Below are 17221 nucleotides of genomic sequence, written 5' to 3'. Positions count from 1 at the left end.
ACTAAATTTATTTACGACTATAAAATCAATGTAGTAAAAAAATAAAAAAATTAATTGAATTTATTCTAGCTATATTACTAAATACATGGTTTTTACGTATCTGGTTTGAAAATTTCATGACTTTATGAATGACCATAAACTACAATCATAGGAAAGATTATTAAAATAGTGATATAGTTCCTTCATTAACAAAATATAGGAATATATTATTTGTTTATATATATAATTTTCATTTCATTTTATTTAACTGAAGTCTAAAGGGGAAAAACCCAAAATGCATCCACTAACCAAAAATATATTACTGCCACATCTGAAATTCTGTCAGCCTATGATAATAAATTAAATGAATAATGATGTAGTAATTGGTTTTTTACATTATATTTTTTCAGCATATACTTAATCAGTCCATTTAGATGTTTTTGGGCCTATATTTTGCCTACATACAATGAAGTATTAGAAATACAAAAAAAAAAAAGTTGGTTCTTTGATAAAACTTCGTATAAACATTTCTGAACATATGAGTATATAATGTATGTAATAAAGGACCAAAAATATTCTAAATTAAAAAAAAAATTGGTCCTTTGATGAAACTTTGTATAAACATTTTGTTTATTATGAGATTAGGGAATTATAACTTAATATTTTTAAAAAATATAGTCTAAGGTTATTCTGGTAATATATTGGGTTTTATATCGGATTTTATTCTTTCTGTTTCAGGGATTCATTATTTAAAATTGATTAAATTTTTAATGAAAAATTTTCAGAATTTCTAAAATTATTAACTGACTATAGCTTATTATTTAAAAGATAAAAACAAGAAATTATGGGTTTGTAAGGAGACCTAATAGTTTATTTAGTTCAACTCAATTGTAATTAGATTGTAAACAGAAAATATTTTTAACTTGCTGATCAACAGCCAGAGAAGTTGATTTTACTATTGTTGTACTATGATTCCTCAAATGGAAACTAATTTTTTTAAATAAACGATGAATTTAATTCTGGTAGTCTTCAACATTCCAAGAAGTGAAATCATATAAGATAAGAGCCATTGTTCAGAAATTTCTGTCAATGGATATCAACAATGATGGGATTTTCATATTCATCATATTGCAATTCCTCTTGTTCATTCTCAAAGGATTTGTTGTTGATGGTTGATCTTTATCGATGTAATGTTGTGATATTTCATCCAGAGTTGGGTATAAGTCTTATCATATTAATTTAGATAAGAAATTGATTATAGATATAATAATTATAAATGCCGATCACCTGGTTCACAAAAATGTCATATTATTGATACCGTCTGGCTGATTGTTTTGGACACATTGTTTAGGAAAACTATCTTTCCATCATTCCACTGCAGACCAAGAGCCCAAAAGGAGAAAAAAAATAACTCATTTCACCCCAATTTTTGATTAATTTAATGAAAACTAATTACAGTTAAGAGTCAAAATTGAATGACTGCCAGTCAAGATAAGGGGGGATAGAAAATTGTGGTTGGTCCAAAAGTTACAAAAAAAAAAATTTCTGATTTCTTCTCTTGAAAAATGAGCTTTATTTTCAGTTAGAAAAGGTTCAGATTTGATCTACACTACGAAAGGTATACATTTAATGTCATTAAAAAGTAAATATTGGGGTATTTAAGGTGCATGCCCTCTGAAGTTAATTTTATTCAAGAAACATCTATAATTTTTGCTCATTTTTTTTTTCAAAACTCCATATTCCCAAACTATAACACTAAAGAGCTTCACAGCACATTATATAAAGTAGAGTACGTTTTCTAACATATGAGCTTTAATATAGTTATTTACGTTCAATTATTTTTGGAGGTAGTTTTTCAAAAAGCAACATTCTTTTTCAAATAACAAAAAATCAATATTATGTGATTTCATTTTGGTGAATATCATTGAAAATGCTACTACTAAGTAGATAAACGTTATTAATTGCATTATTGTGCATTAAACTAGCTTTAATTTGACTGCTAATTGGAATATATAGGTCTAATAGTTCCTGTGATATTTTATAAGCCAAAACTTTTTTTTCCGAATAACGAGCAATCAACATTTTATGAATTTATTTCGGTAATTATCATAAAAACTGCTACTCTTACTAGTGCTAATACTTCCCAATTTAGAACTAATTGATATCTTCCTGGGATTAGTAGTTTTCATGATATTAACCATAATAAAATCCCCAAAACATTGATTTTTTGAAAAACTCTATCTTGGCAAAAATTAAATGTTAACAGTTCTATTAGGGCTATTATTTTAGCATAATTTGAATGATGTTCTATTACGCTTATTGTTTTATTTATTTATTTTTTTTTTTGTAAAGGGAGTTTAGTAGGTTGGGGGCTGAATTAAAAAATAATTTTTTGTAACATTTTGGAAGAGCTGCCATTTTTTTTATTCTCTCGAACACCGGTAGACAGTCATCAATTGAAACCTTTAACTATGAATGGTTTTCATTAAAGTAATAAAAAATTAGGGTGAAATAGCTTCTTTTTTTTCCCTCGGGCTCATGGACCAATCAGACTTGGGCTATTGAATTTGAATCTATGAAAGCCGGGTTCAGCTTTGTCAAGAAATACCTTTTGAAACGTTTGCGCATTAGTCATTGATTGTTTGGAAAATAGTCAATAGATGAATCATAGAACTTAATGGTCAGTCAATTGAAAGTGACAATTGGTCATCCCCATTATGAATTTCAGTATGAGGTGTTTTGGAGGAATATTAGTTTTGGTACAAGTGAGACATGTTTCTTGAGAATTAGTTTACAATGAATTTAATGGAAGCAAAAGAAAGACAAAATAACCACATCCTAAAATCTATATATGTAAAAAAAAATTGTTGGATTGTTATTGTTGATAAACTTGAACTACTGAACTGATTTACTTGCTGTTTTTTCCAAAATGTTTCCTGTCTTCCTGGGAAAGTTAAAAGTTTCTGTAATTCTCGATTTTTTTAATAGAAAAAAAGTAAGGCTATTATCTATTTATAGAAACAAATCGATTTATTTCTCCCTGATGAATAAAATTAAAATATTACTTATTCCATTAAATGATTTTATATTCGCAAAAATGTATATAATCATTTAACGCTTCAAGTAAAGTAGGGCAAGACAATATTTTTTTAGGAAAAAACAAATCACATTCTTTTTTAGCGTCGTCTAAAACCCTTAAATACCATTTTTCAAAGAAATAAAAATGTTTGAACTTAATTTATTTGGTGTTTTTTTCTACTGGTGTCCATTGTTCTTCTATATAATCGATCATAACTCTGCACTTTATCCACATCTGACATTACTACAACCACCAGAAAGCTTAATGTCTGCTCTTCCAAACCATATTAACGCCATTTAGGTTGTCTTTTATTCATAAATAATAATCCCCAATAACGGCGAAATATTGGTTCCAACTTGAGAAAATAATATTATCAAAATATTTTTTTCTATTATTATTTTATCCAAGAAGAGATATCTTCTTTGTTTCACTCCCCAATAAATTTTTAACATATTAATGTCATAATGATAGATAAACAAATGATCTAAAAGAAGAAAAAAGTATAATATTATTATATTATTTAAAAATCGGACAAGTATTGAGATCTTTTTGCGTTTTAACTGAAAAAGTGTTTTTGTTTTTTTTAGATTTAGTATGGGACATTTTATTGGTCCCCAATTTGAAACGGAATGGTGAATAGTAATAATCACTTCCGAAGACTATTATGGGAGACCTGTGGCTTTGCTGCCAAATGCCAAAATAATCGGCCAGTATTTTCGGAAAAAAGTCACAGATGAGAAACGGCTGGAATTTTTATTATTCAATTTTATAATTCTGATTAAATAGGGTCTCACATAAAAGAAAAAAATAAAAGCAATATTTTACACCATTTTGGTTAGTTTAAAGGGATTATTGATTTTTCTCCACTTAAAGTAGTTATTTTGGTCACTTTTGTCATGTTCCTAAAGGTCTTAATATAAAAGCTAGGGTCTTCAGTTTTTCTGCTTGTGGTGATTTTGATAATACTTAAGTACGCCGGAAAGCATCTAAGGGTCGACTGGGTAGATGGGAGGATTACTTCGTTGGGGCAGCAAGCTCTTAAAGATATGAAGATGATTCTGATTGGAGGTTGGGCTCTTCCATTTTGTTTGCTGAATAACATCCGGTTATAAACAAGTTTTTAGCTAACATAATTAATTTAGTTAATATTTGAAAAACTCACATTAAAAAAATTCACATTTATAAGAGCAAATTTTTTTAACTAGCAATCATGAATTATTTCTTAAAAGTCTTTTTACATAAGTTCATCAGTTTCTAGCAACATTTGCGATCTTTCTTGAACCATTTTACTTCTCAGTTTATTCTTGATTCGTTTTAATTTATCGATCACAGGGGTTAAGGGGGCATTTGAGGAAAGATGACATTGTGTGTTAGGTTCGAGCCTAATATCTGGGATTTTGTGGAGGGTAGTTGTAGGGAATGGCTGTTGGTGTTAAGGACATTGAACCTTCGGGTTCTTTAAGCCTTTAATTTCTTTATATAAACAAACTAGCTAATTTTCTGTTAATAATGACGTTCAACTAAAAACTGTATTATATTATATCATATTAATAAAAATAATATTTAGATAAATATATGAAAATTATTATAGGATTAGCCCTATTTTATTTTTAAAGAATTTATTTATTATTATTTTTATCTTATTTTAAAACTTTAAGTATTTAATTTGTCAACAATAAAACAGACCTCATTTTATTATTTATTCAGAATGAATTTTAATTTCTGGATTCAATATTTTAAACAACATTAATACATTGAGAGTAGATGATAAAATATAATCTTACTTCATTCTGTGGTATATTATTTTCTTGATTATTATTCATAATATTGACATTTACGGTTTTAAATGGAGTAAAAGACGTTGATTTCATCAATAATGTTTCTCACTATCGGTTTTTAAATAGCAAACGTGTGTGTTGTAAGAAAATGTGGAACAATATTCCAATCACTTGTCATACTGACATTTAGGTACCTATAATCTCTATCTTAAGTATTGTTGCAATATTGTATACATCGTGTTGGAATATGGCATTTGGCTTATGGTTTTAAATATTATTTTTGATGAATCTATGTAGGCTAGAGATGAGCGAGCCGTCTGTGATTCAGATAGTTCTAAAGATAAAATTACCATCACAAATAAGGAGTGTTTAAAACTAAAACAATATCAATATTGTTCATTATAGTGCTTTAGTGATATTTATTGTATCTACGTCAGTAAGAGTTTATAAACATTGTGAATAATCGACACTATTAAAAAAACTTTGATCACGCGGCTTTAACTTGTCAGCCTACTTTAAGTTGAAATTAATCCTCATTCTTTTCAGAACAGATATCTCTAAATTATTCACAATGACAATACTTTCTCGTATTAATTTTCCAAATGATCCTTTTCATTACCAGATTAGCGAACTCAAATTTCACTAGTTTTCAGAAAAGCACTTTTAATAATATTTCTCATTGTAAAAGTATGACATAAATAATAAAATATAACAAGTTTAATCAGATTTTCATCCTACTCTGAAGCATTTATTTAATGCTAATTTGTAATAGAATCAATGTTGAAAGCTATATTAATAATTTTATGGAGTTAGGCATCCTGTCAACTGAGATGCTAAGTTAAGTTAAATTAAAAAAGTTTTCATCACCATGGTGACAAGAAATGATTTAACCAATTACCGAACAACAATGTACATACGCCCGCCAGTTTTGACGTTAAAGTCGTATTTTGTTAACCATTTTTCACAAATGGTTGTATACTCATATTGAATATGGTCTTATTACTGACTGAATAACGTTAATAATTCAAGTTACGTGTTATTTAAGAATAAGAAGTGGTAAATACAAAATTATTTAAGTCAGGTAATTCCGAATCGCAGCTTAGTAAGTTAGACAAAATTTTCTTTTGGAACAAGGAGAATTATTCTTTGTTTAAAACATTTGAATGACTTTCAATCGGTTAAATAAGGAAAAGTCCTGGTTTTCTTCAAATTATGTATTATTTTACTAGAGGATTTGTTTTAAAACTAAGGAAAAGGGTTTTTGTTTTAGTATTACCTTTCTTTCTTTGTTTTTTTTACATACAGAGACTTAAAATGTATTATCTTGTAGCCCCCCCAAAAATACGATTTTTCATAACATTAAAAAAAATCCAGTAATCATTCTAGAGACATCTTTTAAGTAAGAAAACTCGGTGATTGTGACGATACCTCTTTATAATGAAGTTTAGATTAAAACAAATATATTATATAAAGATCATACTTTATTTTTTTGACTTGCGGATTTTTATAGCTTAAACGACGATATGTTGAACTGTTATAAATTATATTGATGTACTGTATCTTTCAGATTTGTCCTTTTAGTTTGTTGAAGTGGAATGTGCTACCTTTTGTTTTCATTAAAACTATTACCGCTATTGACGACACATTATCGTAAGACCGTAGGGCTTGCGAACACGTATGACGATAAGCTATGTATAAGGGATGTTACTTTTCTATATTGCGTTGGGAGTGGTGAGGAAATCTCTTGCACCTCCCTTTCACCTTGGAACGAACCGTATTTAGTTCTGTCCCGGCTTCTATCAGCTACGATTGTTCTGGGTTCTGCCGCCTTTAAGGATTTTTACATTGTTTTTTATAGTTGAATTTCTTCAAATTTATTTTTTAAAGTATATAAATTTATTGGGCATGATTAGCTCTTTGGCAAGACAATGCTGTGCTACTAACCCCAAGGACCCAGGTCGTAATCCAGCTAGGGCAGATTATTGTTTTCTGTTTCACTTTAACTGTGAGTCAGCCTTGGGGTCCACCTTGCCTCATGAAGTGGGCATCCTTAATTGGGTAAAAATCGGGCTGCTGAACGTAATTCTGACCAAATCACCTTCTTGCACAACCGTAGGTCTAGTAACAGTACTTCCTTACTAAGTACTGCATCCCTAACCCTTCATGGGTTTTAGTGGTACAGATTTAATTTTTTTTAATATAAATTTATTTACTGTATGTATCCTTTTATTTTACACACTTCCCGTGAAATGTTTTACATATTCAAATTTTTTTTTTTATTATTTCAGGCTGTCTAAATGTTTTATAGTAAATGTAGTGATATGCAATAATAGTAGAATCCTCATTCAGTGATTCAGCTTAAAACAAAAAAAAAAGCAAAACATTAGCTGATTGAAAGAATTCAGTGGTGTACGTAGGTTGCGACATTAGTCGCCCTGATTAAAAAACCGATATTTAAACTTTATTTGGTTAAATATTACATTTATATTACACATACTTAATTAGTTATAATGCTTATTTAAATTAAAAGAAAATTTAAAAAAAAAAAAAACATGTTTTCAAGTTGTTGTCAACCCCTGGGGAGGCCCCGCGGTCAAGGTGTTATAGTGAGTTTTCCTGATAATACTGGAATTCCAGAATCGTTGTCCGGTTAGTTATTTAACGCTATTTGAGCGCTCAAGGCTTTGTTTTGAAATCTTCTAATAACTTAATTATATAAACACATTTATTCTCAATGAAGTAATGACGTATAATAATGACTGGTAAGTGCAAGACAAGACGATAATGACTCCGTGACAGTACAATTCACTTGGCCCTTGATTGCTAACCAGCATCCTACTTTGTGAATGTGTACACTGACCGCTGCATGATAACGTGAACGAGCATTGAAGGTGAGAGTTAAAGGAATGCGTATTGAAGTAGAGGGAGAGAATACTGTTTCGTGTTCTCTTAAAAAAGTGTAATTTTAAAGAATATATTTGGATATTCTTTTGGACTATCTGTTGATAGTATTGGAAATCATGTATATTAATTGGTCGATGATGTTTGGATAAGTGATTTAAAAAAGAATAACAAGAACATAAATACATAATTTTTAAAAGATAATCCGTTTAGAACCTTGAGAAATGGGAATATCATTCCAGATTAATAATTATGTCCAGTACTCCCACATCTGCACAGCATTATTAGTCAACGTCACTGTGGCAGCTTTATCGATAAAATTCAGCCTCGTTTCGCCATCTCCAGTATGAGATGATCAGTTCAATGGCCCCATTAAAAGAAACAAAAAAAATAATATTAAATTTGCCTTTTGAGAGTATGCCTCTTAGATTTAATATAGAATTTTAATATAACCGAATATAAAGGTTCATCAACAATCTGTTGTTATATTGCACTTTTCACATATTAGATATCTACTTTAAGTCTATCTAGAATGAAACTCATCATGTTACATCATGTTAAAAAGTTTACGCACCTGTGCCATTGTGCAAAAACTGTGCCGCGGAGATGTACGAATATTTCCAATTTGATCTATATTTGTTTGGTATTATTTATATTTCCTCGTTTATACTACCAATAGTTTAGGTAAAAGTAAAAAAAAAAACTAAATAAAAAGTAAAATTTCTTCTTCGATTTCATTCATTAATTATTATTTTATAAAAATTGTTTGGCATGGAAACTATAAAAATATAATTAAAATATGACGTAGTAAAAGACTAAGAACTTTGATTAATTTTCAATTGAATAACTAAAAACAATAATCCGATAGCCTCTGTCACATGAGTTATGTCTGTAAATTTCAACACACCAATTAAATTTTATTTTTTTACAATTCCTGTGTTAAGGTTTCATTAAAAAAGCTATTATAGTTTTTTTATATTATTTTTTCTTTTACTGGAAAAATATTCTCCTTTAATTTATTTTAGTTCCATCAACGTTTCGGGTCTTTTGTCCATTATCTAGTTATTGTTCTTCTTAAATTATGGACGTTTGCCAGGCCAGATTAAAAGAACCATTCTAATTCAAATCTTTAATATAAGTCGACATATTTTTTTTCCATCAGTCACTAGTATTTTTTTTTATCTTCTCAATAACTCAAAATTAACGATTGTTTTTTATTTGTCCATCGTATCAAAAGGAATTACTTATGAGTAATGGAAAAAAATAAAAGCGTTTAAGTTTCGTTTTATTTCTTCCAAAATGTATTACCTCAACTTTCAGAGGTGGCCCTAAATCTTTGATTGACAATGTGACTTCGATTAAAAACTCCAATAATCCCTCATTGACCTAAAACCATAATTACTTGTAATATACATTTTTTGACTCTAGAAATCTTACTAAAAGTTCAGGCCTATCTAAATCCACAAACGCCGAACCATCCTTTAAATCACTGCTTGCTAATATGTTAATATTATCTTATGAGCCATCATAGATCATATTCAACCTGAAAAAACAATATACCTGTCCTTCCAAACTAAACTCCATTACCACAAGTATCCGTTATTCTGTAATCTTTCTCCAAAAAACAATCTCCATCCATAATTTTCCTATGCGTAAGAAAAGAAAATTGCCTCTCGACCTTACCTAAAGCAATCATCATAAACAGCAATCCTCTTCCCAATAGATGATTGCTTAGAAATAACTTTTTCACAGGGTTTTTTTTTTTGCCATTTGTGTCAAGTTCAGTTTTATTATGTCTTATATTTAAGAAACATATTGTTAATCAGAGTAAATATTTTGAACTATTGTCGAAATAAACATTTATTGTTAAAATTGTAGTAATTAAGTTATTAATTTTTTATTTTCCTTTGTCTCTACCTAATAGAATTATCTATACCATTTTTTACGTGAAATAAAGTCTATTGTCAGTTTAAGAATTTTAGTTTTCAGTTGAGTCTCTTGAGGTTTCACCGACCCCAAACTTTCCGTAATAGTTTGAACAGACATGACAATCATGGAACAATTTATTGTTCTTTTGTCTTCAGATTCGGACACATCAGAAGTTGAAGAGATAGATGAATCAGACCATACAGACGAAGACTAAATATAGAAAATATTCTTCATATATAATATTCCTTTATATCTTCAACTTCTAATGTGATTGAATCTGAAGAAGACAGAACAATAATGTCTATTTATTTCATAACATATAGATATATACTACCTTCTTTGTTATGCTACTGGCGTGACCATAATTCATGCATTGTTTTTATTCACTTCAATTTGTTTTTATTCAAATATGTTACATGACATCTGTTCTTTACTTCTGGGACTCAGAAGGTGTAACTGACTCTGAGCTGTACAAAAACTTTGTCATCGCTTAATGAGTTGTCCTGATACTTCTTTTATCAGTTATATATACTTCATTTATCAATAAATACTTCTTATAAGATACTTCAGTTATCTGCCAATGTTTTTATTTGACGTTTTCCGTAGATTTAAACTTATACTAGGATTAATTTATGAACGCCCTAATAGCTTTGGGACAGTTTGTAGGACGGCCCCAATAGAGAAAGTAACTGTAGTTTACAGTATATCTTTGGAATAAGTCCAATTCAAAATCAAATCAATTTTTTTTCTTTGTCTAATGTACCAGTGTTAAAGCAAAGCAGCGAAGTATTTAAGAGGCTATATGTAGGCAATTTAACTACATCTATCCTCAAAATTTTAACCAAGTTAAAGTTATCAAGCTATTGCAATAGTTCATGTTTCTGTTTATTTGGTATATCTTTGAAAAAAAAATTTTTTTTTTTAAATTCACTAATTCAAACGACTTTCTTGTACTCACTTCATTTTTTCTTCCAATACCAATTTATCTTAAGGTTATCTTATATGGGTTCATAAAACATGAGAAAAGCTGCAAGAACAGGCTCATCCATATCTCATTTTGAAATACACTTATCGATTATTAAAGCATTATATAGTATTTATATATAAAAAAAAAAAAAATTTTAGAACGAGTTTGTGTGTGAGATGTCGTTACTTTTCCTTAAGTATTAGATGCATTTGTGTCATGGGTTGGATGAATTTGGGAATATTTTAAGTTGATAGGAAATACACCGTTTGAGGTGCTTTTTAAAAAAAAGTATTGGAAAACAATCTGTATTAATTTACTTTGCTTCTTAGTTTGGTTGTGTTTAGTAAGAACGCAGTATGTTACAGATCGAAAAAGGCACAAGTTAATAATTAGTAAACGCTAATATGTTAACAATATGCTTGCAATAAGTTATGGCATTTTAAGAAATTAACATCAAGACAGATATTTCATTTACTGTTTATTGATAACATTTTATTATGGACTAATTTAACAATAATTAATTAATACTATATAATGCTTTAATAATCGATAAGTGTATTTCAAAATGAGATATGGATGAGCCTGTTCTTGCAGCTTTTCTCATGTTTTATGAATTCATATAAGATAACCTTAAGATAAATTGGTATTGGAAGAAAAAATGAAGTGAGTACAAGAAAGTCGTTTGAATTAGTGAATAATAATACTGGTTCAAAACCATTTTTGCATTAATTTCCATTTTTTTTCCAAAATGGGCCAAATCGAACAAGCCATTATCGTAGTATGAGTTCGTCAAAGAAAATACCTTTGTGCATGATATTGGACCTTGTCACAAATTGATACCAACCTATGATTTACTAAAAATGTCATCAAAATCCGCTCCACGCTAGCGGGTGTAATGTTCGAACATGGATTTGATTACAGACAGTGATTGAACCAAACTGGTTCCTATATGGCGGAAAGATAAAATGCGAGTACAAATTTTCGATTCCGTGGACGATTTTTTTTGTTTCCTTATATGTATCCAAAGCTTCATTAACTTCAGTAGTTGAAGCAAAAAGAAAACTTCATATTTATAAATCGTTTTTATTTCGTCTTATATGTGAGTTTCAATCTGATATTAAATATGCTTGAATTGGGAAAACTTTGAAATATTAGGAGAACTGGAGGAGTATTAGCTGGGCTTGCGATTATGTGCCTAGACCACTTGCAATTTTGCGGATTTACGAGGTCTACGGATATGATGATAGAACTGGTAGTGGTAAACTCCATAAAAAGCTGAATGACTTGAATGAATGACCTAGTGTCGCGGGATTACTGGTAGTTTTCTAACTTGATAAGCCTTAGGAACGATCTCTCTCGATAATATATGTTCTGATGTAGAAAGATACTTTATGACAGAGATATAGAAAATATAAAAACCCTGCATACATTTTTTTTCTCCATTTCCAATTATATATTCTACAATTTCTTTCATGCACTTTGTACAGCCTGAACTTAAGTTTTTTCTTCACGCTTTCAATGGTGACAATGCTACATTAATAAATTTTGAACAAGGGGTGATCCAATTTTTTTCGACGTTGAAATAATAACCCCATCTTGAGTAAAACGCAGCTAACTACTAATCTTTCTGTACGTCCCATACAACATTTTTATGAAATGTTGCTTTTTAAAAAGCTATATCTCGAAAACTATTTAACGTAAATAACTCTATCAAGGCTCATATTTTAGCAAATTTACTCTTCTTTAAATGACGTTCTCTTAAAAAATTAGAAAATATCGTTTTTTCACTCCGTATTCTTGTCCTTCCTAGACTCTTTAAAAATTAGTATTCCATCTACATTTGGTATTTATTGTTTCTACTCACTGACTGATTTAGTCAGATTTTGTATGGGGATTCCATTAAAAAATAGGCTTTATTATTTTTTTCCTTCAATCTCTCACTGACAATTTTTGCAGTCCAAGCTTGGAAGGACACATGGTTAGATGCCTGGAGTGGTAGTGGGTAGTCGCTTGGATTGTTCTAACCGACAGCCAGACGCTCAGTCACTTGTGTTTCCATAGAAAATACTAAAGGTGTTTGGCTCCATGCTCGTTTCATGTTTAATGGAATTAAAGTTTCTAAAAAAAAAAAAAATAATAAAAACCGTGAAAATCTCACTCCCTCATTTTTTCAAAAATGTTCAATAAAGAGGGAACAAAAGATGTTCAATTAAATTAATATTAAACTGTTTCAAGTTTTGAAGGATTTTTTTTTCACCTCCCAAAAAGCATGATTTCACTTCCTCACTCAATAATATTCACTCTTCACTTCCTCATTTTGATATGTTTTTCATAATTTTTTAAAACCATAATTAAAGGTGCTCTTGTGTGACCACTACATGAAAAGGGAAAGTACTATGCCACAAACTAGGTGTGAATTTTCGCAACTCGAAATTATATCTTTTTATAATTGAGATTTTTGGAAGTGATTCCTACACACTGATGTGTGAATACTGATTAAAATGATAAAGAACAGCATTACTCTGTAAATATTACACTTCTAATTAGACGTCCAACTAGACGACTAATTAACTAATAATTAAATTTCAGTTTTACTCAAAAATTTACTGTTCTAGTTATGAAGTCGGCTGGCGTTTTAAAAAGTTATGACTATCATACAGTTTGATTATTTTTGGGATATTAAGATATTATGGATTTTCTGTCATTCCTTAACAACCCTAAATTAACCTGACAATCCTGGAATCACAATTTTTTTAAATTGATGTACCGTAAAAATTAGTAATTTCAATGACGTTCTTTTTATAAAAACAGATTGCTAAAAAGTTAAGAAACAAAATGAAATAGCAAAACAAAACAAAAATCAATGAAAACTTTTTACTTTTTTTGATGGTAGAAAATGTAGCACTTGTAGAGAATGGCCCATAACACATTCTTGAAACATCTCTAAGTATTACCAAAACAGCTGATCTGATTTTGCGCAAAGTTGGGGAAAAATTGGGGTTTAGTTAAAATTATACAGCTATTAATTTTAACAAATTCCGTCCTCTACTTTTGTTAACGTAAATTAATGTAAATTCCTTAACACACTTATATTAGGAAAATGACTCCTCCTATATATTGTATTCTTCAGTGACAGATCATCAATCTTTAATACATTATTATATAATATATAATATTAAATACAATATTCAGTTTAGCGGAATTTAACAATTAATATCAATTGCACTTTGTAGTTGTGGGAAATATTATTAAATATATTCCTAGATTGATAACTATGTACCGCACGATCTATTTATAGCTCTTCCTCATCCAATTATATTTGATTTTCACAATTACAAGTTCAGGTATAGTGAAATTCCCCAAGGACGTCTGAGTGTTGTGTTTTGAAGCCTGACAATAATGAAGGATAAACATTATTTTATTTTTCAAAATTATAAAATAACTAGCTATTTCTTCGTAATAAAGGTTTACACGGTCATATTGCCAACTACAAAATTTTCATCTCTGAATTTTTTTTATTCTCTTGCGAGAACAAAACTTTGATGACACCGGTCGTAATATTTTTACACCGAACTAATAATAACCAAAACTTAATTTATGCATACTTAGGTGCTTCAGCTAGTAATAGAGTTTCGTTTATTAGTATGTTCTTTTTGTGCCAAGAGCAATTGTTGGTTGTCCTTTTACCTTCAGCACAAGCGCTAATTGTACATGAGCAATTGTACTAAAAATGTTTGAGTATAGAGTGCAGTGCTCATACTCAAAATTCTTCTGTAAGCCGTACTCAAGAAAAAAAATAAGTCCAGGAAATTAATACTTAAACCTGTTTTAACACTAGTACTGGTAATAAGTACACAAATATTATTAATCAGTACTCAAAAAATTTTGGTAATCGTACTCGTCATATAGTGCTTTCAGTAGATCATAATATTTTGAATATAATACTTTTTTATTTTTCGATCTAGGTATTTATACTAAAGAAAATAATTGCTTGATTGCATTTTAGTACTCCACGTACTTTTTACTTAAAAATTTTAAGCATTTTGTATTTGTGTAAGAAAACAATTAATCATCGAATTACTCAATATTTTCAATTACAGTATTTAAGTTTTTATTTAATTTTTTTGTTTGATGTAATTGATTACAAAAATATTCCGAATTGTTGAAAACGTGTATACTTGAATACACTTTGCACTTGGCACTCAGATACATTTTACATAAAATCAAGTTCTGTCCAATCCTGAAAAACACTGCAGTACATCGTCATATCATCTGAAAAGTACCTTTAATGAATTCGGCATAAAATCCGATTCAATGATCTGGCTTATATTTTTTTTAGAATCCGTAAAAAAATGACCATATACTTTAGGAAATTTCAGAGTTGGGTGTGCTGAAGAAGAGACCTTACTTGGGTAAGGTTAAAGAAATCAACAATAGCTCAAAAAATATATACCTTGTGCCAGAAATTGTAGGGATTAAGGAGGTAGAGGTGTACAAAGACTGTATATTGCAATTACTGGGCTAAAGGAGAGTATGTTAATTGCTACTAATCTTTGTAAATTTTCCTAAAAAACAATACTGTTTTATTAAAATAAAATTATTTTTAAAAAAATAGGCTATGCGATAAAAAATCGAACAACGAAACCCATTTTTTAAATATTTTCTTGCTATTGCAACATAATATCGTCTCTAAACATGAATATAACTATTATTTTCAAAATCGCATTCAAACCAATGAATTCGATGGATGATACCCCAGATAACTATTAATAAAAAATATTGCCGAAATGATTAAAGTTTGTTGAAAGGTGTGTTATGTTTTGAATAGAATTTTAATTAAAAATGATGTTTTTAAAGTAATGATTGAAAAAGTAATAATGTTAATAAAATTTAATAACTTATTAAAAATGATAAATGATTATTAAAATGTAAACATTTTGAAAAACAATCAAATAATGTAGTTTAAAATGTCTTCTATTTTTTTTTATTATTATCACTTAAAATGTTTGAAAGCTTTATAATTTTAAATTTTTAGAACGTGGTCCGACAAGTATAATTTGGTATTTTAAAAATGGTAATCAAAAAATGGCCAAGACATATAGCAATCCTACGCATAAGATATGAAATTTTGTTGTCCGAAAAAATCATTTGAAAACAAAAAAATTAAAAATGAACAAAATTTTTCGATATCAGAAAAAATATCTAAGTATCCCAAAAAATTATGGTGGAAACAAATTATCTCTAGAATAATAGGTTAACGTTTTTATAACTTCAATAGCATAAAAATCGTATTGTTTATTTTTAAGATGTATTACAGAGCAAGGGACTATGTATATTGTGTTATGTAATAATAATTTAGCTATTAATAGCACCACCTGTTAAGAAAGGAAAGATTGTGAAAATTTAATGAAGGATTGAGTATTAATTAATATTAAAAATCCTATGAACCTCTGTAATAATAATTAGTTACTTAATAATCCAATATATTTTTTTATTCAATTCATTAATGATCAATAAATATTTTTATGAATACAATTATTTCCTTACCTGGATAAACAGAAGACAGGGATGAAGGCGCCGCTGAAGATCTCGAGACCGGGTATCCTTCGAAGTCTTGGGCGTCACGGTCGAGCTTCCCGCTGCAGCCGGCCACCAGGAACAGCGTCATCGACAGTAGTACCTGCGAAAGAACGACGACATTGAAGAAGCAACAGACTCCTATCCTGGTTGCACAGCGATTGTTACTTACTGCCGACTCCATTGTCACAACTGAGGGCACCTTCACAAATGCTCGCCCTGGTGAAGACAGGAGATATTTAAACAGGGAGCGGGGCCCATAGTGGGTGGGGGCTGGAGGATGAGTCGGCCCTCACCTTGCCAGGCAAGGTCGCTCATGCTGATCTCCGGCTCTTCTGTCAGCCTGCTACGCCGCTCATAGTTGTTTTAAATATCTACTTTTAAATGATTTTGTAGAACAGGAAATATAGAACATCTTGGGCCTATTTCATTATAAACGACAAACTAATACTATTAGTTTTGTACTTTGTATAATTTCATAAACTTGTATAATGCTGATTTTTCAACTCCTATAATGTCCATTATAGGATCCTTCCTATTATAAAAAAAATTATTAGTGCTTCTACTTGGTGTATTTGACTTATAAACTAAGACTATTAACCTTCATTGTGTCCTGGTCTCAAATTAATGAAATAACTGCATTTTTCTTCATTCTAAAACGTTTTTGTCATAAAAAATCCTCATTTTTTAAAACAGACTTATTTACACATAAAACGGTTATACGTTATCGTTTTTTCTTTTTTCATTTTAAATTTAGCATAAATATATACCAGTTGAGAAGGGTAAACAGTATTTAGTTACACTAGGTAAACTTCTCTTTGTTATTTTTTTAAATTTGTAACCATAGAAGAATGTGCCTCATTAGTCATTGTGCGATTCGGTGTAGTTTTGAAACCATTAATTGTGTATTTGTAACACTTAGTGTCATGCTAATGTTGATACAATTGGTTGTATATTTGTATAATGGTAATGGTGATTTTAAAGAATATAAGTTATTTTTCTTTTCATTTA

General features: G+C 29.4%; 1 protein-coding gene across 2 annotated transcripts in view; it reads right to left on the bottom strand.

The window, feature by feature from the left end:
• LOC106689581 (uncharacterized) overlaps positions 1-16501 on the bottom strand; it is an 18800-nt gene extending 2299 nt beyond the window's left edge. The window contains exons 1-2 of one of the 2 annotated variants that reach the window (XM_014434637.3): positions 16383-16501; positions 16181-16313 (exon numbers count right to left, since the gene is read on the bottom strand). In XM_014434637.3, the coding sequence (XP_014290123.1) occupies positions 16181-16313; positions 16383-16394 (145 nt within the window). In that variant the 5' untranslated portion in view covers positions 16395-16501. Of the gene's footprint in view, positions 1-16180 lie in introns of both variants that reach the window. The other variant, XM_014434636.3, reaches the window with a different exon arrangement.
• Between the last annotated feature and the right edge of the window lie 720 nt (positions 16502-17221).

Source organism: Halyomorpha halys, unplaced genomic scaffold (genome assembly GCF_000696795.3).
Source record: "Halyomorpha halys isolate HHAL.00 unplaced genomic scaffold, Hhal_1.1 Scaffold1399.1, whole genome shotgun sequence".
NCBI lineage: Eukaryota > Metazoa > Arthropoda > Insecta > Hemiptera > Pentatomidae > Halyomorpha > Halyomorpha halys.
The sequence above is the reverse complement of the archived record's forward strand: the minus strand, read 5'-3'. Positions and strand labels throughout refer to the sequence as shown.